The following is a 27,171-nucleotide window of genomic DNA, read 5'->3' on the forward strand; positions in this document are numbered from 1 at the left end:
CCATGTTGTCTGTGCTCATGCTTCATTGAAAACAGCCTATACCAGAAACAGCTGCTTTAGTTTCTAATTACAGTAAGTAGTAATGTCCTGGGTCGCGCAGTGTCACGAGAGTGTACATCATTGAAAACCACGTGGCATTCATAGAATGTCATCAGAGGTGTCATCTGCCAGTCCTTGTGACATAGTGGAGTGTTAGCAGGCCAGACTGAGGTCTGTGTTCTGGGCTTTTAAGAGATACTAGTATCTTTGTGACACAAGTACTATACAAGTAAGCTGAGAGAGTGCATGTCTGTGCAGGTGATAAGAGAGCAGGATAGATTGGGCCTTCCTAAAAGGTCAGAAGCATAATGACTGGCGTGAATTTAGCTCTTGAGATTTGCTGCTCATATTTCAGAGGTTAAAGAACATACACGCCTCATAATCTGTTTACGAGAAACATAGTTAACACTAAATGTCCTGCTTAACAAACTACAATGCACAAACCTTATTAAAGGCTTGCCTTTTCAAATTCCCTACTATTTTCAGATTTAAATAATGCCAAATATTTATTTATATCCATGGTATGTTACTTTATCTTCACTATGGGGTAAGAAACATGTCAGTAAAAAATTCACTTTTTGGTACTTCAAGTCTGCATCCAACTATTAAGGAGAATTGGAACCTGTCTCGGCAGACTTTGGGCCTGTGTTGGAGACATCAGTTTATTATGAGATCATTAATAATTCATTGACCAGTACATATGACTTGCGGTTGACAACCTTCTGAACTTTACCTAAGCTACCTAAAGTGGGTTTTGCCACACAGACTGGTAAGGGAATGCAAAACCTGCTTACACGACCTTGTCCACTATTGGGTTAGGAAGATATTGGACAAAAAAAAAAATTATAGAGTCTTAAAATTCTCTATGTAAAGGGAGTTTACTGTACATGCTGCTGTGTGGAATGTCGAAGAGAAGTGTATTATGGTACGCTTTCCGCTGATGTAAATTCTTCCTGCATTCCAGCCATAGCAGTATGCGGGAGCAGTTTTTGATAAGAAACCATTCTTCTTGCTGTTTTGCTGCTCGCTATTTCTTATGCTTTTTTTTTTCTTCAGCAAATTATGGATGAGCACATTCCAGTTCTATTAACTTTTTGTAATTTACATGTTCATAATTATTTTTGCTTGCAGTTGTGTGTGCTTGTGTGTGAGTATGTGACAGCCAGACAGCTGGATGCATAGCTGTTATTCCTTGGAGCTCTTGGTGGCATTTCAGGGACTTGCACTTGCTTACAAAGATTCAACAGTTGCCAGTGGCTGGACAGCCTGCGAAGAAGTGTACACATGTATTGGCTGTTAGGACTGCCTAAAATGCCAATCCTGCTCTAACATGTAGGCCTTTCTATTAGATTTCTACAGTATGTAGATTAAAAGTAAAAAGTTAAAAAGGTCCTTGCACCAAAAGTGAAAAGTCTGCTTGGTCAATAAGGCCCCTCCTCCTTGCTGAAATGCCAAAAAAAAAAGCCTATGAAAACCCATGGGGGGGGGGGGGATGGGATAATATACATACCTTTCCCTGACTCCTAGGTGAACGCAACATCCTCATCCTAGCTAGATCTTGGGGAATGTTGAGTAGCCCAATTCTTGCTGAGAAGAGGATCCTGCTTTGTACTGCAACATCTTCCCATGAGAGTTGAAGTACTTGGGATCTTGTAAGCAGGATAATGATGTCCCCCTCACTCACGCAATATTATTTGACTTTTTATTGTACAAGTGTTTTTTTTTTTTTTTTTAACACCTTTCCACCACTGCCTCCTGACCTTCTAAATGCTGAGAGGAGGAGGCGGCCATTCAGGTCATGTGACCGCTGTGATCAGCTTTCCACAGCGGTCACATGATTGGAAAGATCCTGATCACAAGTATGCATCAGGAGCTTTCAAATCCCCAACTGTAACTTATATACACCCTCTCCGCATTAAAGCCCACCTGCCTAGAGGCCGCATATATGCTCCACATTGGCTAGTAAAGGTTAAAGTATAACAAAAGGCTTCCCTTCCCCGTTGGAGGGGGATTGTCACGCCTGTCAGGTTTTTTTTTTGCTGTATGTTTCCCGTTGGGGAGATCCACCCTCTCTGTTTAACATTGTGAATGAAAGTGAAAGAAAAATCCAAATTTTGTTTATCTCCTGAACAGTAGTAAACCGAAAAATATCCAGTGGGGACTTGTTCTGAAGACCCTCATGACAGCCAGGAATTTCCTCACTTTTGAGGGGTTTCCCCCTTACTTCCTGTTTTGGATTTTGGAACAGGACGAGAAGGAAACCTTCCCCAATGGACACAGATGGCAAAAAAACTCATAGGAGTTATAAACTTCCCTTACTCCCCTTAGAAAAAAAATAAAAGTTTTATTGGTTCTACTCTAAGTGTTTATTTCAATGTATGGTGAGTGGTGACCGTCTACATTTAAAAGGTTGACCGTGCATGGAGTGCAAATAATAAAAATAGAAATATTAGCTAATAAAAATTCTGTGCCTCTGATACGTGTTAATTGCCATAAAAGTTTAAAAAACAAAAGCTATACTTGTCTAAACGTCTCTGGGCTAGACCACTACAACAAATTCCCATGCTACTGCCAAATATGATCACCACATTCACCGTTTATATATATTTTTGTGAAGTCACTCCCATAAAGTGTTTGCGTACTACCTCTCGTGTATCCCCTTAGTCCTTCACTTCTATCTGATTGTTACAAATATTTGCATTTTGCCAATCCTTAACTATCCTCTTCTAGTAGGTATATACACTACTGTAGGCAGGTTTGAGTTTGAAAAAAAAAAAATGCTGTACATTAGGAATACTTTCGGGAGTGTTAATAGTTTATTTTTATCAATCACCAAAATAGAAAGTAAATGAACAGAAGAAAAATTCAAATCAAATTAATATTTGGTGTGACCACCCTTTGCCTTCAAAAAAACATCAATTTTTCTAGGTACACATGCACACAGTTTTTGAAGGAACTCGGCAAGTAGGTTGCTCTAAACATCTTGGAGGACTAGCCACCGATCTTCTGTGGATCACAGGCCTCTCCGATGGTATGACATAATGGATAAATATCTGCCTGTATCTCTCAGCATTGAAGACACCATTGATCCTAACCAAATCTGCAACTCCCTTTGCAGAAATGCAGCCCCAAGCTTGCAAGGAACCTCCACCATGCTTCATTGTTGCCTGCAGACACTCTCCAGCCCTTCGGCAAACAAACTGCCCCCTGCTACAGCCATATCTTTCACATTTTTACTCGTCAGTCCACAGCACCTGCTGCCATTTTTTCTGCACCCCAGTTTCTAGGTTTTAATTTACATGTTGGAGGTATGGCTTTTTGCCCGTAAATCTTCCATGAAGACCACTTCTGGCCAGACTTCTCCAGATAGTAGATGGATGTACCTGGATCCCACTTGTTTCTGTCAGTTCTGTGTTGATTGCACTGCTGGACATCTTCAGGTGTCAAAGGGAAGTAAGCATGATGTGTCTTTCATCTGCTGCATTGTTTCCTTGGATGACCACAATGTATACGGTCCTCAACGTTACTTGTTTTTTTGTGCTTCACTAAAAGAGCTTGAATAGCACATCTTGAACCCCCAGTTTTCTTTGAAATCTTTGTCTGGGAGAGATTATGCTGATGCAGTATACCTTTTGTTCTGTTGCTGTGCTCATTTTTGCCATGGTGTATGACCTGTGAGATGATACGGTATTCCACAACCTCACCTTAGTGGCAGAATTTGGTTGTTTCTCACCCAATTTTAAGCCTCCAACACGTCATCTGTGACACGAGGGGGCGGGGTCTCCTGATGACATCACCTGGCGGACACGCCCACAATGGCTATATAACAAGCTGCAGAGACCGGAGACCGGCATAATCACCGGAGACATCGGAGGAGGACCGGAGGAAGAAGAAGAGCCGAGGGCAAAAGAGCAGAAGAGTGGACCGCAAAAGAGCAGAAGACCAGAAGAGCGGAGAGGGAGAAGACCAGAGCGGAGAAGACCGGATGAAGATTTTTAATAAACTTTCCAAAACGTCTCCTGTCGTTATTTACATACACTGCCTTTTATGGGGTGAATGGGTAGGGGTACAGTGTACCCCATACCCTTTCACATAGAGAGGGGGTCCGGGATCTGGGGGGCCACCCTTGTTAAAGGGGGCTTCCAGATACCGAAAAGCCCCCTGCCCGCAGACCCCTCAACCACCGGCCAGGGTTGTGGGATGAGGCCCTTGTCCTCATCAACATGGGGGCAAGGTGCTTTGGGGTGGGGGGATGCAGAGCTCCCCCTGCCCCAAAGCACCAACACCCCCCCATGTTGAGGGCATGTGGCCTGTTATGGTCTGGGGGGGCTACTAGCTCGTCCCCTCCCCCTTCCTGCCCTACCGGGCTGCATGCTCAGATAAGGGTTTGGTATGAATTTGGAGGGGGACCCCATGCCGTTTTTTCAGCGTGGGTCTACCTTCAAATTCCATACCAGACCCGAAGGGGCCCCCACACAGTTTTTTTCCCCATTTTTGGCATGGAGTTCCCCCTCAAGATTCTCACAGCGCAAGTCGCACTACAAGTCGGATCATCCTGATCCACTTGCGGTGCGCCTTCCATTCAAATCAATAGGCTCCCATAGGGAACCATTGATTTTGAATGGAGGCAGAAAAAACGCTTCTAAAAGCAACGTGGCCAAATGTGCAATAACGCCAATGGAAAAAGCTACTAAAAGCACGTTTAATAGCTGCTTTTTCCCGGAATCAGAACTAGCTTTGCGGCACGTTTTTTTCTAACGTCCCGTGTACATGTAGCATTATTCTACAAAATTCCTGATTTTGTGCAAATGTACAAAGTGTGCAAGTATAAGAATTGATGCTGGTTTTAAGCCAAATATTAAACTGGTGTAGATTTTTCATTCACTTTGCATTTTGGAATTGATAAAAATAAAAATATATTTCTCTTACGTCCTCCGACAGTCGCCGCCACTTCATAATCTTCACTAATGGGGTAATTGACCTTTTTCTCCGCAGGAGTAGCTAGGCAACAAGATTTGTTTAATATAAAAGCTTTTAGCATATCGCACCCCTAGGGGGTGGTCCCCTCAGTCAATACCTCCCTGCTTACTGCATTCTCAACTCAGTTTCTAATGCCTAGCTTAGGAGTAGCAGGCTGTTCCTGTGCTGGGGCTTTTCAGTCTCAGCCTTCTATCATCTTTTTTGATTTTATTTTGAGTATTTTTTCTCTTTCTTTTACTTAGCTGTTCTTTTATTCAGCATTAGTTTAGTTTCTTCGGATGAAGATGTTATGCGGAGCTGGGTCTCGGACTGGCCACCCTGGATCCCAGGGCTCAGGGCCAGGGGCTTCCCAGCCTGCCATCGAGCGTTCAGCTCAGGTTTCCCTGGCATATTGAACGACCCATCCCTGTTCGCTGCAGGGATGCTGCCTGTGAGGTGGCTACCTCACCGGACGCCATTTGCGGTTTCGCACAGCAGTTCCACTGCGTCCCGGCTGCGACACTCCCTGTCCTCAGTGCAGCGGTTTGGTAGCTGGAGAAGGCTCCCCACGCCATCCGGACTGGTAAGTGCACTTCTATGTGGGGACCTGTCTGTTTTGGGGGCTCTCCCGCTCTGCTATGTGAAAGTATGGGACAGACTGGGCTTTGACATGCTTTGCGGCGACCGCTACTGCGGTCCGCCATGTTTTTGCGGCAATTTATGGTGACCGGCCCTGTGTGGTACGGCGCGGTGTTTTGGCGCCAAACGCCGCCATTTTAGCGCCGATCGCATACAGCCACATGTCGGCGCCATTTTCTCATTGCCTGAATCCCTCAGCCGAGCGGCCATGTTTGTGTAGCCTGCATAGGCTTCATAGGGCGGTCAGTCATTGCATCACTTCCTTTTGCTCTGGAACAGCGATCGGTGGCAGCAGCACTGTGTGGTCTCTCCAGGTTTTTACCTTTTTTTCCTGTATTCCTTGCCCAGTGTCTTTATCCCTGTGGGGGTCGGTTCATACAGTAGTGTGCGGTGGGCTACGCTCGCCGCGGTCTTAAAGGGGCAGTTCTCCTTTTTGTCAGTATTGCTGGGGCATGGATTCTCAGGATTGCAAGTTTCCTGCCACCCTGGTGGGGGGCCAAGGGGCTGCTGCATCCCCCGAGGGGGCTGATCTGGCTGCTATTGTGGCAAATTTGGCTTCTCAGGTGCAGATGCTAATGGCTGATCGATCCGCAAAACGGCCCAGATTGTCTTATTTCCTCTGATTCAGAGGGTGATGGGGCTGCTATGGCTGGAGTGCCCTTCTCAGGATCTCGTTCATCTCTAGACCTTGGGGGGTCTGAGGGGGAGGCTGAGGTAGAAGGGGTTGATAATTCTCCCCCTGGCTCGCCTGAAGAGCTTGCACTCATGGATGAGCTGGTTGCTTCTATCAAGGAGACGCTGCATTTGCAGGAGGAACCATGTCCTCCTGCTTTGATGTCCTCTTAAGGGACGCAAAGGAAACGCAAAACAACGCAGGTTTTTCCTTGCTCTGCGGAATTTCAGCGCGCTGTTGATGAGCAATGGCGCAATTTAAAGAAGCCCTTTACTGTGCCAAGTAAGTTCAAGCTGCGTTATCCCTTTACACCCACCGCGGATGAGCGTTGGTGTGTGCCGCCTCAGGTGGATCACGCGGTGGCGGTTTTGAATAAATCTACTGCGATCCCTGCTGAGGATACCCGGTGTTCCGGGACCCTACGGACAGGAGATTGGAGTCTCTGCCCCGTCATGCTTATACGGTTGCTGGTTCTATGCTGAAACCTATTTTTGCTTCCATTATGGCAGCCCAAGCTGTTGCGGATTGGACGCAGGTGCTCAGGCGCACCCTGGTGGCTGACTCTGCCCCACCGACCACGTTGGCTATGGTGGATCAAATTCATCAGGGTGTCATGTATTTGTGCGATGCGGACTTGGATTTAGTTCCTTTGGCTGCACGCCTCTCAAGTGTGGCGGTATTGAACCGTCGCCTGATATGGCTGAAATGTTGGTCGGTTGACCAATCTTCTCGCAAGACTTTAGCTAATTTGCCTTACGCGGGATCTCGCCTTTTTGGCGAGTCCTTGGATACTCTGATAAAGGGAATTTCCGGGGGTAAGAGCACTCTCTTACCCCAAACTCAAAAGAATACGTTTGTTCGCAGTAAGAATACCTCGTTCAGGCCCTCTCAGGGGTCCTTTCGTGCCTTTCGGTCGCACTATAAGGGCAAGCCCTTCAAGGGCCACAGCTCCCAGAAGAAGCCGTGGGCAGGTAAGCAGAAGTCCGGTCAGTCCGGGTCCGCTGCCCATTCCAATTCGGCCTGAAGGGGCGCCCTCACCCGTTTCTGGGGTGGGGGACGTTTGCTCGGTTTTCTTCAACCCTGGCTGGCTCGCATTCGGGACAGGTGGATTCAGGAAATCGTTCGATCTGGTTACAAGATCGAGTTTCTCTCTCGGCCGGCGGGCAGATTTTTCCCTCAAACCTTCAGCTATCTCCGGAGCGCTTGCAGGATCTGCACCTGGCGGTGCGGGACCTGCGGGCCCAAGGAGTGGTGGTTCCGGTGCCTCATCGGGACAGATTTCGGGGGTTCTATTCCAATCTGTTCACTGTGCCCAGAAAGGAGGGCAAGGTACGTCCGATTCTGGACTTAAAAGCTCTGAACCTCTTTGTGCGGGTTCGCAAGTTCCGCATGGAATCCCTACGATCAGTGGTGGCTGCTCTGGTTCTGGGGGAATTCATGGCCTCCATCGACTTGATGGATGCGTACCTTCACATCCCCATTTTCGAGGGTCACCAGAGGTTCCTTCGATTCGCCATTGCGGAGGATCATTACCAATTCGTGGCGTTACCCTTTGGTCTCGCTTCGGCTCCGCGGGTTTTCACCAAGGTGCTTGCGCCGGTCCTGGCTTTATTGAGAGCCCAGGGCATCTCTGTCTTGGGGTATCTGGACGATATCTTGATTCGGTCTGTGACCAGTCAGGGCCTGGTGAACGACCTGTCCATCACGATGCAGACACTGCAGGAGTTCGGTTGGACGATAAATTTTCCGAAGTCGACGCTGTGTCCGCCGGTTCGTCTTCCCTACCTGGGGATGATCCTGGACTCTGTTCAAGCGAAGAGACACTTCAGAGCGAAGTCGGGTCCCTCAGGGACAATCAGTGCTCGTCCCTCCAGACGTGTATGAGGTGTCTGGGATTGATGGTCTCGGCTTTCGAGGCGATTCCCTTCGCCCAGTTTCACACGCGGGATCTTCAGGCGGAGGTCTTGGCCAAGTGGGACGGGCGTCCGCAATCTCTGGAGCTGCGGGTTTCGTTGAGCCGCCTCACCCGAAGGGGTCTTTTATGGTGGCTCCAGTCCCCGGCGGTGTCGGGGGGCAAGTCCTTTCGTCCTTTGTCGTGGACGGTGATCACCACGGATGCCAGCCTGTCGGGCTGGGGTGGTGTTCTGGGCGTTCTGTCCGCCCAGGGAACTTGGAATCCTCCCTCCCGATCAACATTCTGGAATTACGAGCGATAAATCTTTGCCTTCTGCGTTGGACGGGCAGACTTCAGGGTCGTCCGGTTCGGGTGCAGACGGACAATGCCACAGCGATGGCCTACATCAACCACCAAGGGGGCACCAGGAGTGCCCGAGCAGCTCGGGAAGTAGCCGACATTCTGTCTTGGGCCGAGACGCACGTCCCGGCGATATCTGCAGTTCACATTCCGGGGGTGGAGAAGTGGCAGGCGGACTATCTGAGTCGCCAGACCCTGGACCAGGGGGAATGGTCCCTTCACCCGGATGTCTTTCAGATGTTGTGCGCGAAGTGGGGTTCTCCAGATGTGGACCTGTTCGCGTCTCGTCTAAACAACAAGGTGGAAAGGTTCGTGGCAAGGACGCGCGATCCTCGGGCAGACGCCTCAGACGCGTTAGTGGCGCCCTGGCATCAGTATCGTCTGATGTATGCCTTTCCACCGATTCAGCTGCTGTCCAGGCTCCTTCGCAGGTTGGCCTCGGAACCGCACACGGTGATTCTGGTGGCGCCCGACTGGCCTCGCCGATGTTGGTACGCAGACCTCGTGAATCTGGCGGTCGACGCTCCGTGGCGTCTGCCTCTTCGGGAAGATCTCCTGTCTCAGGGAACGATATTCCATCCTGCTTTACAGTCGCTGGCTTTAACGGCCTGGCTGTTGTAAGCCAGGTCCTGAAGGATAGGGGTCTCTCCCCTGAGGTCATTCCCACTTTGATCAAGGCTAGAAAAGCCTCTTCGGGGAAGATTTACTACCGTACTTGGAAGGCGTATTTTGCCTGGTGTGAGTCCAGGGGGTTTTCCCCTCGCTCATACTCGGTGTCGAGAGTGTTGGCTTTCCTTCAAACGGGCGTGGACCAGCGTTTGGCGTTGGCCACGATTAAGGGTCAGATTTCTGCGCTGGCCGTTCTCTTTCAACGCCCTGTGACGTCTAATTCTTTGGTTAGCACCTTTGTTCAAGGGGTGCGACACTTGGCCCCTCCTCGGAGGGACCCTTTGCCTCCATGGGACTTGAACCTTGTTCTGTCCGTGTTGCGGCATGCTCCCTTTGAGAAGATCAGGGAGATCTCGTCTCTGTTGTCCAAGAAAGTTGCTTTTTTGGTGGCTATCACTTCGGCTCGCAGGGTATCGGAGCTGGCGGCTTTGTCCTGCAGCTCTCCCTACTTGGTGATTCACTTGGATAAGGTGGTCTTACGACCTAACCCTTCTTTTCTTCCGAAGAGGATCTCGAAATTTCACCTCAATGAGGATATTGTCTTGCCTTCGCTTTGCGCGAAGCCTAAGCATCCAAAGGAGGTGGCTTTGCATTCCTTGGATGTGGTTCGGGCGATCAGAGTTTACCTGTCGTCGACGAAATCCTTTCGCAAGTCGGATTCTCTATTTGTCCTTCCAGAGGGACCTCGGAAGGGCATGGCGGCGTCGGCTGCTACCATCGCCAAATGGATCAGACAGACCATTGTGCAAGCCTATGCTTTGAAGGGGAAGGTTCCTCCTTTCCCTGTGAAGGCGCACTCTACCAGGTCTCTGAGTACGTCTTGGGCCTATCGTCATCGGGCTTCTGTGGCCCAGGTGTGTAAGGCGGCGACTTGGTCGTCCGTTCACACCTTCTCAAAATTTTACAAGGTGGATGTTCAGGCGTCGGCAGATGCTTCCTTTGGCCGTAAAGTTCTTAGTGCGGCAGTGCCTTAGGGTCCCTTGTTGGGTCCTTGGCTGTTGGGGTGTTTTTACCCCTAGGTTACTTGTTCTTCCTGGGTTGTTGCTCCTGTTGAGCACTTTTTTCCTGTTGCCCAGTTGGTTTTCTTACCTTGGTAAGGTGCCTTTTTCTGATGTGGGTACTGCGTTGCTTTAGGCGCGGCTGCGTTTTTCCCACCCCTCATGTCTACACTGCTCTGGGACGTCCCCATTAGTGAAGATTATGAAGTGGCGGCGACTGTCGGAGGATGTAAGAGAAAACGGAATTTTTGTAAAATCTTACCTGTAAAATTCCTTTCTCTGAGTCCTCCGACAGTCGCCGCCCCCGCCCCTCTTTTGGGGTTTGTTTATGTACTCTACTGCTATGCTACTGAAACTGAGTTGAGAATGCAGGAAGCAGGGAGGTATTGACTGAGGGGACCACCCCCTAGGGGTGTGATATGCTAAAAGCTTTTATATTAACAAATCTTGTTGCCTAGCTACTCCTGCGGAGCAAAGGTCAATTACCCCATTAGTGAAGATTATGAAGTGGCGGCGATTGTCGGAGGACTCAGAGAAAGGAATTTTACAGGTAAGATTTTACAAAAATTCCGTTATTTGTGAAAGCATTTTTACTTTACAGCATTTCTTCACAGCTGCCTAAAACCTTTGCACAGTACTGTATGTTAAGCCTAAACCCAGTTTTACATTGTTTAGGTTTCAGGGTCAAGTAATTGTACCTAAAATCCTTTGTGATATTTATATACAGTAACCCTTCTATAAATTTATATAACTTGAATAAAGTTAACTGTAATTTGTGAAGTGTCCACCTTTTATCTTCCATCAGAGACCGACCTTACCTTACCGACCTTACCTATAAAGTGCACTGTAATACAGCTAGCAAATGTCTATTACCTGTTGATCCTGCCAGTTTCAAACTTCTCCTTTTATTGTTGTTATTATAATATCTGCAAATTAGCTGTTCTCCTTGCCCTATTTCACCACCGACAATAGCGTACATTGATTACACACAGAACCTGAAAAGTAGTTCTCTCTACCATCGCTCTATTTTCACAGTGTTACTGTGTGGGGTTCTTACAGAAACCTAGGCCTCGGCTTTGCTTACCCACAGTGCTTGGGCCTCAGCCTTCTTCCTGTTGCTCTGAAACCACAACTAAGAGGATAAAATAACTTCCAATGAAATATAAACCAGTTTATTTTACCACATCCAAAATTACAATTGCCTAAAGATATGGCCTGCATAGTGAGAGGTTCCATTGCAGGCAGCCACCCTTCCCATGGACACAGGTAACCCCTCGGCCCAGTTGCTAATGTTTCAAACTGAGAACAGTTCTGCATCAGGAGAAGGGCACTATGCACAAAATCCCTCCTATATATAGATGTCCATATTACCCCTTATTATAAATTTGTATTTTTTTTTTTATACGGAGTCATAAAAAAATAAATATGCTGCCAAAAATTATAAATACTGTAATATCTGATGGAGACCAAGGAACGATTTGTCAATATTTGATTGACACTCTTGTCAACCGCCTGCAGGTGTTCCTGTATTGGGCTTACAGTACACTGTGGTTACACAATATGCTTCTAAGGTCAAATTGTTCAGCCAACACTCTTAACAGCCTCTACCACTGGGAAAAGCCAAAGGGAGTATGAGAATTGCAGTCTTGACACCATCACTCACAATCTGCTGTCGCATTGCCCCGCCCAGAGCCCTTTCTTGCAGCCTAGTAGCATCTTACTGGTCTTGTGACCACAAACTTAAGAGGGAAAACGGTGTTTGCTGAAAATAATGTTTTAACATATTTTTGTGTGTCCTAACTGCAATATCCATGGTATTTCCTGTAATATCAGTGCTGGACAGGGTTCCCCGATCCTTAAATTTTGTGTATCTGGTGCGCTTTAATGTGTTAATGCATTGCGTCTGTCTTTTGCATTGTGCGTTGAAAAAAAAAATGCATGCATGCATGAATGAACAATTGTGTCACTGTAAGACATCAATTAACCAGTATTTGTTAATTTGTGGCACTGTGGTAATGTGAGTCAGTTGTATGGTTCATGTTGTGATGTTGGCTTTGGGTTTTTTCTTCTGTAGTCCTTGTGTTATTGATCAGGTTCAGGTATATCTTAGAGTAAGTCCACCCAGTAGTGATATCAAGGTATGGAAGGACATTGGTAGTTGGAATCTTTAAATGTAATCCTAATATCTCTAAGGTCGCATGCACTTTGGCTGTTTTTAAAGCTGTCCCTAGGGCTGCCTGGCATTTTTTTTCTTCTTCTCTGCCTCCAAATGACCCTCCTTGTTAGCCTATGTGTCCATGCACACATAGGCGTTTAGAGGCAGAAAAAAAAAACCCCACTGCCTTTGCGTCCAAAAGCAGCTGCATTTTGGCATAAAAAACATTTCACGCCATCTAAACGTGCATTAACATTAGGTGAGTTTAGCGCTTGAGTGTTAATTCATTTCAATTACCAAAATAAATTCTTATTCTGGCCAATGAAATAAATAAAACAGCAAAGCAAGTGACATATCTAAATGCCCTTAAACGCATTACACATGTTCACAAGTATCAAGCTTGTTTTTTCTGCCAAAAGTCAGCTACAAGGAGTTTAGGAGAGCTGGGCAAACTCCCTTTGTGCATGAGGCTTTAAAGACTATAGTTAAAACTTGGAACTGGCCCCCTACCACCTCTAACCTGCAGGTGGGAGTCTATCTTCCACTTTGTTCTCTGCACTGAATATCATACATTTAAAAGTTTAGAAACTTCATGGCTATGACAAGAAGGGGGAGCTGGGATTATATCTCTACTGTAGTCCACCAGAGAAATAAGAATCCAGTGAGTGACTTTTCCTTCTGATGTCTATTCCGTACTGAAATATCATTTTAAGTGTACTCACCATTTTATTGGAATGAGAATAAAACATTCACCAGTACAGTGCCTTGCGAAAGTATTCAGCCCCCTTGAACTTTGCGACCTTTTGCCACATTTCAGGCTTCAAACATAAAGATATAAAACTGTAATTTTTTTTGAAGAATCCACAACAAGTGGAACACAATCATGAAGTGGAACGAAATTTATTGGATATTTCAAACTTTTTTAACAAATAAAAAACTGAAAAATTGGGTGTGCAAAATTATTCAGCCCCCTTAAGTTAATACTTTGTAGCGCCACCTTTTACTGCGATTACAGCTGTAAGTCGCTTGGGGTATGTCTCTATCAGTTTTGCACATCGAGAGACTAAAATGTTTGCCCATTCCTCCTTGCAAAACAGCTCGAGCTCAGTGAGGTTGGATGGAGAGCGTTTGTGAACAGCAGTTTTCAGTTCTTTCCACAGATTCTCGGTTTGATTCAGGTCTGGACTTTGACTTGGTGATTCTAACACCTGGATATGTTTATTTGTGAACCATTCCATTGTAGATTTTGCTTTACGTTTTGGATCATTGTCTTGTTGGAAGACAAATCTCCATCCCAGTCTCAGGTCTTTTGCAGACTCCATGAGGTTTTCTTCTAGAACGGTCCTGTATTTGGCTCCATCCATCTTCCCATCAATTTTAACCATCTTCCCTGTCCCTGCTGAAGAAACCATGATGCTGCCACCACCATGTTTGGCAGTGGGGATGGTGTGTTCAGGGTGATGAGCTGTGTTGCTTTTATGCCAAACATAATGTTTTGCATTGTTGCCAAAAAGTTTGATTTTGGTTTCATCTGACCAGAGCACCTTCTTCCACATGTTTGGTGTGTCTCCCAGGTGGCTTGTGGCAAACTTTAAATGACACTTTTTATGGATATCTTTAAGAAATGGCTTTCTTCTTGCCACTCTTCCATAAAGGCCAGATTTGTGCAGTATACGACTGATTGTTGTCCTATGGACAGAGTCTCCCACCTTAGCTGTAGATCTCTGCAGTTCATCCAGAGTGATCCTGGGTCTCTTGGCTGCATCTCTGATCAGTCTTCTCCTTGTATGAGCTGAAAGTTTAGAGGGACGGCCAGGTCTTCGTAGATTTGCAGTGGTCTGATACTTCTTCCATTTCAATATTATTGCTTGCACAGTGCTCCTTGGGATGTTTAAAGCTTGGGAAATCTTTTTGTATCCAAATCCAGCTTTAAACTTCTCCACAACAGTATCTCGGACCTGCCTGGTCTGTTCCTTGTTCTTCATGATGCTCTCGGTGCTTTAAACGGACCTCTGAGACTATCACAGTGCAGGTGCATTTATACGGAGACTTGATTACACACAGGTGGATTCTATTTATCATCATTAGTCATTTAGGTCAACATTGGATCATTCAGAGATCCTCACTGAACTTCTGGAGAGAGTTTGCTGCACTGAAAGTAAAGGGGCTGAATAATTTTGCACGCCCAATATTTCAGTTTTTTTTTTAACAAAGTTTGAAATATCCAATAAATTTTGTTCCACTTCATGATTGAGTCCCTCTTGTTGTTGATTCTTCACAAAAAATTACAGTTTTATATCTTTATGTTTGAAGCCTGAAATGTGGCAAAAGTTCGCAAAGTTCAAGGTGGCTGAATACTTTTGCAAGGCACTGTATATTGGCTCAAATGTCATTCACCTTTCCTTCTGTATGTGAAGTATATTTGATGTTCTGGCTATTTGTATAGTATCTGTGCGTGAGACCTTAAAGATGGAGGATGCAGCTGTAACAGGGACGCAGGTTCCTGTTGGCATTTACAAGCCATCTAGAGCCGCCAAGGTGTTTCCCTTCCCTGGTTATTTTGACAGAATGTCGCTAAGGAGTCTGAACGACCAAAGTGACCTCTCGGGGGTCCCTAAGCAATTTACTAGGCTTTACCCCTATGAGGAATCCCTTATTAAGAAGTGGACCATCTGGTCCAGGGGCTGCAGTTTATCTGTACTGTTACTTAAATGCTAGTCTGCGGACCAGACTTATAAAAAGGCCTTGACTGATCTCCCCTTTAAGGGGATCACCTGTTTGAGACTACCCTGGATAACATCATTAAAGGTCACACAGGGGGGAAGAGTACTTTTCTTCCACAGGCTACTAAGGGCAAAGACGTAGGCCCTCCTTCTCAGCTGATACGTTTTTTCGTCCCTAAGGGTCAACTGACAAGGGCTCGAAGCCTTTCAGGGCCTCCTTTGGAGAATCCAAATGAACCTGGTCTGACTAGCCGAGAGCGGGCTTCTCCAGACCTGCGGACAAGGCTCCTTCAGCATGAAGATGCGCCCTCACCCGTATTGGGGGTGGGGGGACGTTTTCGCTGGTTTCCGGGTCCTTGGAGTTTCCTGATACAAGACAAGTGGGTCCCCAAAGTCATTCGGTCCGGCTACAAAATCGAGTTTCGCTCTTTTCTTCCCAGCAAGGTTCTTTCCTTCCAACTTGCGCCTGTCCCTGGACCACTTACAGGGTCTGTTTGGTGTGGTACAAGACCTGTTACTTCAAGGGATGATTGTCCCGGTTCTGACTACGGAACGTTTTCAGGGTTTTTACTCAAACCTGTTTACAGTTCCCAGGAAAGAAGTCAAGGTGCGTCCAGTCCTGGACCTCAAGGCGTTGAACTGCTTTGTGTGGGTGCAGAAGTTCAGGATGTAGTCCATTCGCACTGTGGTGGCATCCCTGCATCAGGGGAATTTTCTTGCCTCTATCGACATCAAGGATTCTTACCTGCACATTTCAATGTGTGTCGGTCATCAGAGCTTCCTCCGCTTTGCTGTGGGAGAGGATCATTATTAGTTTGTGGTGTTACCCTTTGGTCTCGCCTCTACTCCTTGGGTCTTCACAAAAGTGTTAGCCCCGGTGTTAGTACTGTACACCAAATGGGGATCACGGTACTGGGCTACTTGGACGACCTCCTTCTGTGAGCTTAGTCTCATACTGCTCTGGTGGAAACCTGAAATAAGAATTTTGAGGGAGTTCGGCTGGATTCTGAATTTTTCAGAAGTCTGCTCTGGTTCCGTCCACAAAGCTGGACTATCTGGGTCTGACTTTGGACTCGGCCTTAGCCAGAGTGCTCCTTCATCTGGACAAACTCCAGAAATTGCAAGCTGCATTTCTTCTCCTGCCGTCCAGCAGATGGTCATCCCTTCGGACTTGCATGTGGACGCTGGACCTAATGGGGTCTACCTTCGAGGCGTTTCCGATTGCACAGTTACATACGAGGTCCCTGCAAGGGAGATTCTGGCCAAATGGGACAAGACTCCACAGTCTCTTGACAATCGGATCTGGCTAAACCAGGGAACGAACGAGTCCCTGATATGGTGACTTCGCTCTCCGGCGCTTCGCCTTGGCAAATCCTTCCTTCCTTTTGTATTGGACAGTTGTCACCACGGATGCCAGCCTGTCTGGCTGGGGAGGCATCCTCGGCAAAAATTCTGCCTAGGATCTGGACACTGGAGTCCAGACTACCGATCAATGTCTTGGAACTCTGAGCGATCAGACTGTGCCTGGACTATTGGACAGATCGTCTTCAGGGATGTCCAGTGCGCATTCAATCGGACAATGCCACAGCCGTGGCTAATGTCAATTACCAAGGGGGCACAAAAAGTGTGCTGGCGGCTCTAGAGGTATCCGGCATTCTAAGGTGGGCAGAGTGGTTCGTTCCAGCCCTCTCCGCCCTACACATTCCCGGGTGGAAAACTGGCAGGCGGATTACCTCAGTCGGCAGGCGTTGGACCAAGGGGGATGGTGTCTTCATTTAGAGGTTTTTCATCAGTTGTGTCTCCGGTGGGGCATCCCAGAGGTGAATCTGTTGGTGTCTCGGCTTAACAGAAAGGTGCAGAGGTTTGTGGCTCGGTCACTGGATCCTCTGGCGGATGCCACAGATGTGCTGGTGGCACCATGGGGTCAGTATCGTCTGATTTACTCCTTCCCTCTCAAGCTTCTGCCAAGATTTCTACACAGGATCGAGACAGAAGGGATTTTGGTCAACTTAGTGGCTCCAGACTGGCCTCGCCAGGCTTTGTACGCCGATCTGGTGCTGGTCGCCAACATTCCTTTTGAGCTTCCTCTCGGGGAGGACCTGCTGTTCCAAGGACCAATCTTCCATCCTGCTTTACAGTCGCTGGCTTTCACGGCTTGGCTGTTGAATGCCAGGTGCTGATGGATAGAGGTTTATCTGAGGCAGTGATTCCAACGCTGTTAAAAGCTAGGAAATCTACTTCTAGGAAGATCTACCATCGTATGTGGAAGACGTACATTGCATGGTGGTGCGAGTCTCTTGAGGTTCATCCTCGCTTCTTCTCGGTGGCTCGGATCTTGACCTTCCTTCAACAGGGGGGGGGGGGGGGGGTTTGAGCAGAAATTGGCCTTGAGTACCTTTAAGGGCCAGGTGTCGGCTTTGGCGGCCATTTTCCAACGACACTTGGCCACACACTCCCTGGTGCGTACCTTTCTTCAGGGGGCCTGACAATAGGTCTCCATTTCCGCCTTGGGACCTCAATTTGGTGATTTCAGTCCTCCAGGAGATTTCCTTGCTTATGCTGTCTCAGCAGGTGGCTTTTTTTTTTTTTTTTGGTGGCTATCACCTCTGCTCGCACGGTGTCAGAACTGGAGGCGTTCTCCTGTCATTCACCTTAATTGGTGATTCACAGAGATAAGGTGGTTCTTCACCCCTGTCCGTCATTCCCCCCAAAGGTTGTCTCTGATTTTCATTTGATTGAAGACATTGTGTTGGGTCCCAGGCCAAAACATCAGAAGGAAATTGCATGCCTTGGATGTGGTCTGGGCAATCAGGATGTTCCTGGCAGCTACGTAGTCTTTTTTGAAACTCACTCACAATTTGTGCTCACAGATGGGCCTCCAGATGGATCAGACAGACGGTTATTCAGGCCTATTCCATGAGGGGTCAGGTTCCTCCTTTCCCTGGGAAGGGGCACTCTACTTGGGCACTTAGTGGCTCCTGGGCCATCCTTTATCAGGCATCAGTGATGCAGGTTTGCAAGTCGGCCACCTGGTCGTCTGTGCACACTTTCACAAAGTTCTATAAAGTGAATGTGTTGGCATCTGCTGATGCACCTTTTGGCCGCAAGGTTTTGCAGGCTGCTGTTTAGGCGACTTGATCCTCTTTGAGGGTGTATTGTTTTTTTTTCAGATGGTCTCCAGTTGTTTTTGGTTGAGCTCTTGTTGCCTCGTTGGTTACTGTTTAGCCTTGGGATTTTTTTGCTGTTCCCACCCCTCATGTTTAACACTGCTTTGGGACGGCCCAATGTTAATGAAGACCAGGAGCTGTGTTTATCAATGAACGAAAGAGAAAATGGGATTTTTGACTCAGTTAAAGCCATTTCTCTGATGTTCATTGACTTACACAACACCTACCCCTCTGTGGAGTTGTTATTCTTCTGACACTTCTTGTAACAAAATTGAGTAACTAAAAGAGAGAGAGGAAGTATACCCTTTGGGACTGCCTATAGGCATAGCCAGCTTTGTCTAGTCATTCACCTTACTTGGTGGTACACAGAGATAAAGTAGTGCTTCGCCCTTGTCAGTTGTTACTTCCTAAGGTTGTCTCTGGTTTCCATCTGAATGAAGACATTGTGTTGCCTTCCCCGTGTCTTAGGCCTAGGCATCCTAAGGAGATTGCCTTGCGTTCTCTGGATGTGTTTGGAGCGTTCAGGGTGTACCGGTGGCAACTGAGTCGTTTAGGAAATCAGACTCGCTATTTGTCCTTACGGATAGGCCTCACAAGGGGTTGGCCGTGTCTGTCACGACCATTTCCAGATTGATCAGACAGACGGTGATGCAGGCCTATTCAATCAAGGGTCAGGTTCCTCCTTTCCCTGTTAAGGCACATCCTACGCAGGCGCTTAGTGCCTTCTGGGCCTTCTGTCATTGGGCATCAGTGATGCAGTTTACAAGGTGGCCACTTAGTCGTCTGTGCACGCTTTCACAAAATTTTACAAGTAGATGCGCTGGCATCTGTGGATGCTGCTTTTGGCTGCAAGGTTTTGCAGGCTGCTGTTTGAGAAGACTGGTTCTCTTTGAGGGTGTATGTCTTAGGTGAGCTCCAGTCATTCCTCGTTGAGCTCCATGTTACCTGGTTGGCTAGGTTTAGTCTTTGAGAATTTTTTTCAGTTGTGTTTTTTTTCACACCCTCATGTTTGACACTGCATTTGGGAAGTCCCAATGGTCAAGAAGATTCTGGAGCTGTGTCTGTCAATGAACGAAAGAGAAAATTGGATTTTTGTCTTACCGTAAAAAATCCTTTTCTCTGCTGTTCATTGAAAAACACAGCACCTGCCCCTCTATTAAGTTGAGTGATATTTCTTATGACACTGCTTGCAACAAAACTGAGTGCCTAAAGCAGGAAGTGGGAGTATATTCCCTGGGACCTGCCCCATGGGTGTGGTAAAGGTTTTTCCTGCCCTGTAGCGGGCAGAATAACCCAATGGTCATAAAGATCAGGAGCTGTGTCCGTCAATAAACACCAGACAAATGGATTTTAGGGTAAGTCAAAAATCATTTTCCTGTCCTCGCCAAAATCCTAATCAGCAATTTTAGCATAGCTGGCTAGGAAAGGTGGGGAAAGCGTTCCACCCTCCTGCACAACACCAGGCCACATGACCTCAGCATGGGGGTACCTTGGGACAAGGGCCTTTTCCTTACAACCCTGGCCCTGTTTTTGTTGGTGTCTTGGGGTGAGGGGCTCATTGGAATCTGGAAGCCCCCTTTCACTTTTTACACCTTACTCATTCACATGGGATGATGGTATCTTGTTGTTAAAGGGAACTTCTATAATCCAATGCATTCTCTGCCCACAGACCCCCACAACCACTGGGCCAAGTCACAACCCCCCTCCCCCCTATCCATGTTGAGTGTTGAGGGCATGTGGCCTGCTATGGTTCAGGATGGGGATGGGAGGAGCAGTCTTTCTACCTCTAAAAGAAACACATAGGTGTTTTGTCAGTATTCTGTTGCTCTGTTTGATGTATTGTGAACTGTAAAGCTGGGTATACACGTATCAAAATTTGTCCGATTCAGACCACGCTGTCCAAATATATTAACACAGTGGGGACATCGCTTGCATGGATGCAGGAATCCATGAGGTTTTTTTCTGTTTAACTTGCTGGTTAAACAAATAAACCCTCTCCTTGTAAACCCAGTTTAACAGTTTAGGATCCCTGGTGTACAGCTTCCCTGTCACTACTTCATTATCATTATATAGAATTACATATTGCCTGGTTTTAGCTCTAAATTCTTGATATTAGCACCTGGGTTTTGTGTAATGGGGATACTTCTTTGCTGTCTGTGGAACCTCAATCAGCTGCTCTTAGTGATTGTGATGCATGGACAAGGTGGAATGTACTCAGGAGGGTGTCTGATGATGGCAGTCCGCAAACTGGCAGATCATTGGGTTTACAGAGATTTACAGAGATAACAAGAATTCATATGCAAGTATATTTGGAGATTTTAAGAACTTCTTCATTGCGGCTATATTTAGGGTATCCTTTGGAACAGAGTTCTTCTTTAATGCATGCACATCACCCTACAGAGCTCTGAGCCTAATACTGCTATTATATGATATTATATGAGATCATAAAAGTTATTTTATCATGAAAGGAACATTATGTAATTGACTGAGTTGAATAACAACCTAGTTTAAAAAACTTACACAAAAGTGAGCAATGTACAGACTGCTCAAGGCATGTATATGCAGTCTAGTGTAGAATCTGTACTGTAATATATATATATATATATATATATATATATATATATATATATATATATATATATATATATATATATATATATATATATATATGAATGCAATCCTTTTGTGTAGGCTAGGGGTCTAGAAAAACTATTGAGCAAAGGGCCAGTTTTCAGTCCTTTAGGCTTTAGGGGGCTATAGTGTGGCCAATGGCATTAGGAAATCCCCGGGTGTCAGTGAGAGTAAACAGTGCCCCATCACTGGTTTTAGTGGAAGGATTAGTGCCCTATTGGTATCTGTGGGAGGAACGGTGCCCCATTGTTCATATTAAAGGTGGGAATAGTGCTTTATCATTGGTGTCTGTCGGGGTAAATGGTGTCCCATCATTGAATGGCATGTTGCCCCAAGGGCCACAAAGGCAAGCAAAGGGCCACATCCAGCCCTGCAGTTTAGAGACCACTGATCTAGAAGAATGAAAAGAGGTGATAGTGTCTTTTATATATAACACTTTGTTGGCTATTTCCTTGCAGATGTTTCTTTGTGTACTGCTAACAGTTGATTGTAGGAAGTCATGTATTTGAAATCCCTGGTACCTGTCTATTTTATATAAGGTATTATTACTTTACATCCAATGACTAGCTACTTTTTGTATTTTTTTGCCTACAGCTGCCAAAAGTCTATTAAATAAGAAGACAGATGGAGTCAAGGTAAGCTATTAAACAATTTGTTTTAACTATGTGTTTCTTTTTCTGTAAAAGATGTACAGTACATCAGAAGCTAATGATGGCTTGGATATTCTGTGGTAACATTTGCTCTACCCTTCAGGCTTTGGCGATTTTGGATTATTAAAGTCGGTTTATCATTTAAAATATTGGATGGGTGAGGTTTGGGTAGAGCTGTTTACTTGCAGTTTTACGGTGATATATTACACAATCAACAGAAATTAATAATTAAGTGAGTAAGAGGTTGCATTTGTGACTTTAATTTATATAGATCAGAATGCTAGTTTAAAATAGGTTTTAAATAGTGTTTATTTCTGGGTTGACATTCTAAGCTTCATTGACAGGATGACCATAAGCTTCTAACAGCGTCCTTTTTCATGATTCGGTTTATTTGTATGCATATAATCTTCTAAACATACTGCCCAGTGTAGTAGTTCTTACATATTTTAGCGATTTACGTTTAACAAGTTATTGTTTGTTTCTAACATTTGTTTAAGGGCTGGTGCACACCACAATTTCTACATTCCGGATGCATTTCTGAATGTGCATTTTTGATGCATTTCAGTGCATTTTTTTCTTTTTCATCATCTCAATTGAGGACATGTGCATTCTGGTGTGTTTTGTCGAGTTCCTGATGCATTCCATACAGAAAAAATGCAACATGTTCTATTTTTGTTAACTGCACCGGAACACACTGCGCTGGTGTGAACTAGGGCCTTTGTAATCTATGTTAAACACTGTCCATGCCTTTTTAATGCAGAATAAAAGCACACTGGACTGTATGTGGTGTTAATCAGCTCTAAGTTTGAAAAGTCGGCTTATTGCATATAAATATTACTTGTTTATCACTTGCAGTAGCAGTTTGGGTTCTCAAGGCAATTCTTGCTATGCAGTGAATATACTTTGTCATTTTGATCTTCTTTGAGTTGGGTCTATTTTGAGCACATACAAAGCGGATTGACCATAGAAGGGGCTCTACCCATCTGCTGCTTGCGCATTTGGGTTCTTCATGAGCGTTAAGGTAGACTGTGATAGTAGGCAGTGCTGTTCGTCTTTTAGGAAATACTAAAATGCTCTAAAAACAAAATGTCTTGGAAGCACCTTCTATTAACCTCTTTGCGCCGGCCGAGCACACATATGCGGCCTCTTGACTTGTAGGCCTCCACGCCGAGTGGCTGCATGTATGCGGCCCTGTGTAATTCACTTATTGTGCTGAGAGTGAGCTCCCTGCGTGCAACCAACACGGAAGGCGGCGGTTACTGAAAAGCTCCTCCTCTATTCTTGCGATCGGGAGCTTTCCGATCATGTGACTGCTGTAAAAGCCTATCCCAGCGATCACATGACCCAAATGCCCGCCTCCCGGCGTTCAGAAACCTTAAACGGCCGGGAGGGGGCTGGCGCTAAGTGGTTAAATAAGGATTTTCTGCAAGAAATGCCAAGGTTTATTTTAAAAATTTGGTCTATAACCCTAATCTTTAAAAAATATTTGGAGAAAAAATGTTTTTCTTTAACCACAACAGATAAAAAGGCTTTATTTTTGATCTGATTAAACGTTCGAAAATCAGATTGTGAAATCCCATTGGTTACTGCGAGGATACATAATTATAAACCCTTGCAAGTTCACTTCCATCAGGCCTAAAGTGTATTATTTGTAACCATAGTCTAAAGCTGGTACTTTTCTGAGTTATCTGTAACAAAATATAGTGTATAGTGAGAGGGAATTATGGTAGAATTATGCTATTATAGAAAGCATGTACTATTTTTTTCTAAGTGTCTGCATGATGTTTCAGTGTCCCCTCATTACCTTCATGTGGACTTTATTCATTATGGGTATAGTAAAAAATTGAAAGGGCAAATTGGCCCAGATTTGCTCATCACATTTGCAATATTTATCATGATATCATTTATATGTTTTTTAAATGGATTTACATTGCGTTCTTACCAGGTCTTTTAGACATAATTGCCATACTTTTACAAAATCATGAACCTGAGATTTCCTGGTAATGGGTGGGTGGAGGAAGTTGGGTTGAAGATTTCTAAATTGACTATATAACACCTAATGCCAAATTGAGGTTGAGGCCAAAATATTAGCGCTTTAAGGGTTTAATATTAACAATATTGTGACAATATACAGGCAGTTGTGATATATAATTGCACATTTTACAGCTCCGTGCCTTGAAACAATGTGGCAGCACTACTGTTCAGAAGTATCACAATGCACTCCTCTACAAGGACAGTATAAGTTATATAGTTCTACAAGGATCTCTAGGGCTTTGGGATTTTAATACAGAACACAACTTAATTTTGTCTTTTTTTGTTTTTTAATTTTCCTAGCAGTGTTCTTTGTCCAATTATTATTTTTGTTGAATCAGATCAGTGCTGTATTATGATTCTCTGTATGTCTTACTTTATCACAAAGCATAAATTGATTCTAAATTGGTTTAGGGCTGTTGCTTACTTGTCATTTTTTTTTAATGAAGGAATTCTGTCCAGCTGAGTAAAACAAAATGGATTTACAGGAATTCCAGGAACAGCAGGGGGTCAATTATCCCATTATGTCAAATGCTATGTTGTTCATGATAATCTATTCAATTGTATATTCTCATCCACCAATAAAACCGCACTTATTCTGGCTTAATTCTGACTGATCATAATTCAATAATATGATTATCATACAATGGAGGACTTCTAATATGTTTAGGTGGATAATATCCTGGGGACTTGTAGTCCCTATTTGTGGTACATTTTGGCATTAGTTGAGCCAACAAGGCCTTGGTGAAATATTTTATATGGGGAGCCTTTCGCATTTCATGTATTCTCATTTAGCCCTAGAGGTACTAAGTTTGAAACAAAATGCTGCATTACTCTGTACTTGGGTTCTAAGCACACAGCTAGCAAAAAAAAAAAAAAAAGTAGCATTAATAGTTAGGGCCTTGATGATCTTAGGGGTCTGTTAGCAGAGAGCAAAGGTCACTACTTCTACTGTCAGTCTTTTCAGAATTTATTATTGGATGGCAAACAATATGAAAAGCCTCTACCATGTAATAGGTATGGTGATGCAATTACCATAACTATAATGCAAACCAGCCTAACAGGGTTGCAAACATTGGGAATGTATCACCCAGGGTAATGGTGATTTACAAAAAGCTTCTGAAAAAAATACTAAAATATGAGATCGTCTGGCCAACCTCCTAGAGCGTGTTTATCCGTATCTGGTGAAGTGCCTAGCTTATCTGAAACTCATGGCTCCTCTATACATCTAAATTATTTGCAATCCAGACAGCTCATAATCTTTCTAAATATATTTATCATTCACTCTCTTTCCACTGTAAGAATTGCTTAAAAATGACAGTCAATCCGTTTCAAATCTCCAGCTTGTTCATATATACATGATCCTGCAATTCGGGTAACAAACATGAGTGTGTGCTGCTGGCGGGTCGCTCCCACTGTGATTCTACACAGCTGGAGTTGATCAGCGGGTCCAAAAAGATCCCATGTCTGCCGACACCCGCAGATCATTCAGGACACAGGCAGAACAGCGATCTGCCTATGTAAACAAGGCAGATGGCCCTTCTGTCATTGGGAAGACATTGATTCTGTGTTTCTGCAAAGCAGGAACATGGATCAATGCCTTCTCCTTGTAAAAGCCCTCTCACACTGTAATAAAACACTATCTAGGCACACAGTTAACCCCTCATGTTTAATCCCTTCCCAGCCAGTGTCATTAGTACAGGGACACTGCATATTTTTTTGCATTGATCGCTGTCCCGACTGTCCCCTGCTATATCGCAGTCCTGCTATAAGTCACTGATTTCGGCTATTACTACTAAAAAAAAAATAATAAAAATAAGGAAAGTGCAGCGCTACTTAAAAAAAAAATATAAACACATATGTATATTTAAAATACAACAATATTAAGTGCAAATAAATTGAGGAAATGCCATAAATAAATATACAAATTTACAATTCATATTGATTGAAATCGTACATGCAAAATTAATAATTTCATAAAACCGCAAAAAATGCCTTTAAAATTTTTCAAAATTGTGTAAAAATCCCAAAACATCAAATAAGTAGAAAAATTAATTTATATATAAAGAATTTAGTGCAAAAAAAAAAGCCTTGTGCAAAGATATCAAGATGTGAATTGCAAAGGCCAGAAAGTGCTGGTGCTTGAAAGTGAAGCTTCTGAAATCGAAATCCTCCACCACAAAAAGATTGGCCGCTCACCTCACGTTCTGACCCCTGTTACCAGCTGGTCAGAACAAGCTGTTCCCAAACATGGATAAAATTCTGTGGATGGTGGTCAGCCAATATCCTGTGAATTTTGATCTTCCACACTCGCTGCCCTTAAGAATATCTCCAATATGGGACAAAAAGAGGGACAAATCTAGTGCTCTCTGTATGCAAATCTTTATTTGGGAAATTATTCATTTTGCAAGTACGATTTCAATCCATATGAATTGTAATTTTGTATAATTATTTATGGCACTTCCTCACTTTATCTGCACTTAATAATGTTGTATTTTTAATATACATTTGTGTTTATATATTTATTTAAGTGGCGCTGCACTTTCCCTAATTATTAATCTTAGATGTGCAGTGAAAGCTTATACAGTGTCAGCAGCCGCTTGTCTACACTTGACACTTATCTTTAATATTTGCACTTTAATTAGCACTAGCACAATATTTAGACTCATTTAACATATACTATCAATAGTTTTGTTTTTATGGCACAATATTTATTTTTAGTTAATATTATCCATTGTGTTGCGCTGATTTTCCTCCTATATACAATAAATAAAAATATCCCATAGTTTGTTAGACGCTATAACTTTTACGCTAACCAGTCAATATACGCTTATTGGGATTTTTTTTACCAGAAATATGTAGCAGTATACATATTGGTCTAAATTTATAAAGAAATGTCCTCTTTTTTTCATTTCTTTTATTGGATATGTTTTTTTTAGCAGAAAGTAAAATATATATATATATATATATATATATATATATATATATATATATTTTTCAAAATTGTTAGTCTTTTTTTGTTTATAGCGCAAAAAATAAAAACCGCAGTGGTAATCAAGTAGCATAGAAAAAAAGCTCTATTTGTGGGGGGGGGGGGGGGGGGGGAACACATAACATTTATTTGGGTACAGTGTCGCATGACTGCGCAATTGTCAGTTAAAGTACCGCAGTATCGCAAAAATGGAGGGGTAAATCTTCCTGAGGGCAAGTGGATATGAGAGCACTTGCAGTCTTATTGCGTACGGTAATGAGTCATTTCAATATGTAGTAACTCATAGCAACTGGTCAGTATACTGTACGTGGATGTTTTAAGACATGAATTTGGCTTGTTTTCTTTAGGGACTGGGAAGATGCACATTGCTTGTTTACTTTCTGAATAAGGCAAATAACTTCATCTACAAGCAAAAGCATAGTCACTTCTGTGTTCACATGCAACAGCTGCAGCCTAATTCTGTATATAGGACACATAAAGACTATATATATATATATATATATATATATATATATATATATATATATATATATATACACACACACAGTGGTGATCGAAAGTTTGGGCACCCCAGGTAAAAATTTGTATTCA

At 44.3% G+C, this 27,171-nt stretch overlaps 1 protein-coding gene across 23 annotated transcripts in view; it reads left to right on the forward strand.

Annotated features, from left to right (window-relative positions):
* The window catches only part of CAMK2G (calcium/calmodulin dependent protein kinase II gamma), a 400,936-nt gene that overhangs the window by 319,331 nt on the left and 54,434 nt on the right, over positions 1 to 27,171 (forward strand). For all 23 annotated transcript variants that reach the window (XM_082267524.1, XM_082267541.1, XM_082267535.1 and 20 more), the window contains one exon: positions 21,502 to 21,542. In XM_082267524.1, coding sequence (XP_082123650.1) covers positions 21,502 to 21,542 — 41 coding nt within the window. The remainder of the gene's footprint in view (positions 1 to 21,501; positions 21,543 to 27,171) is intronic.

The sequence above is a fragment of the Pelophylax lessonae genome, assembly GCF_965119305.1.
Source record: "Pelophylax lessonae genome assembly, chromosome: 9".
Taxonomy (NCBI): Eukaryota; Metazoa; Chordata; class Amphibia; order Anura; family Ranidae; genus Pelophylax; species Pelophylax lessonae.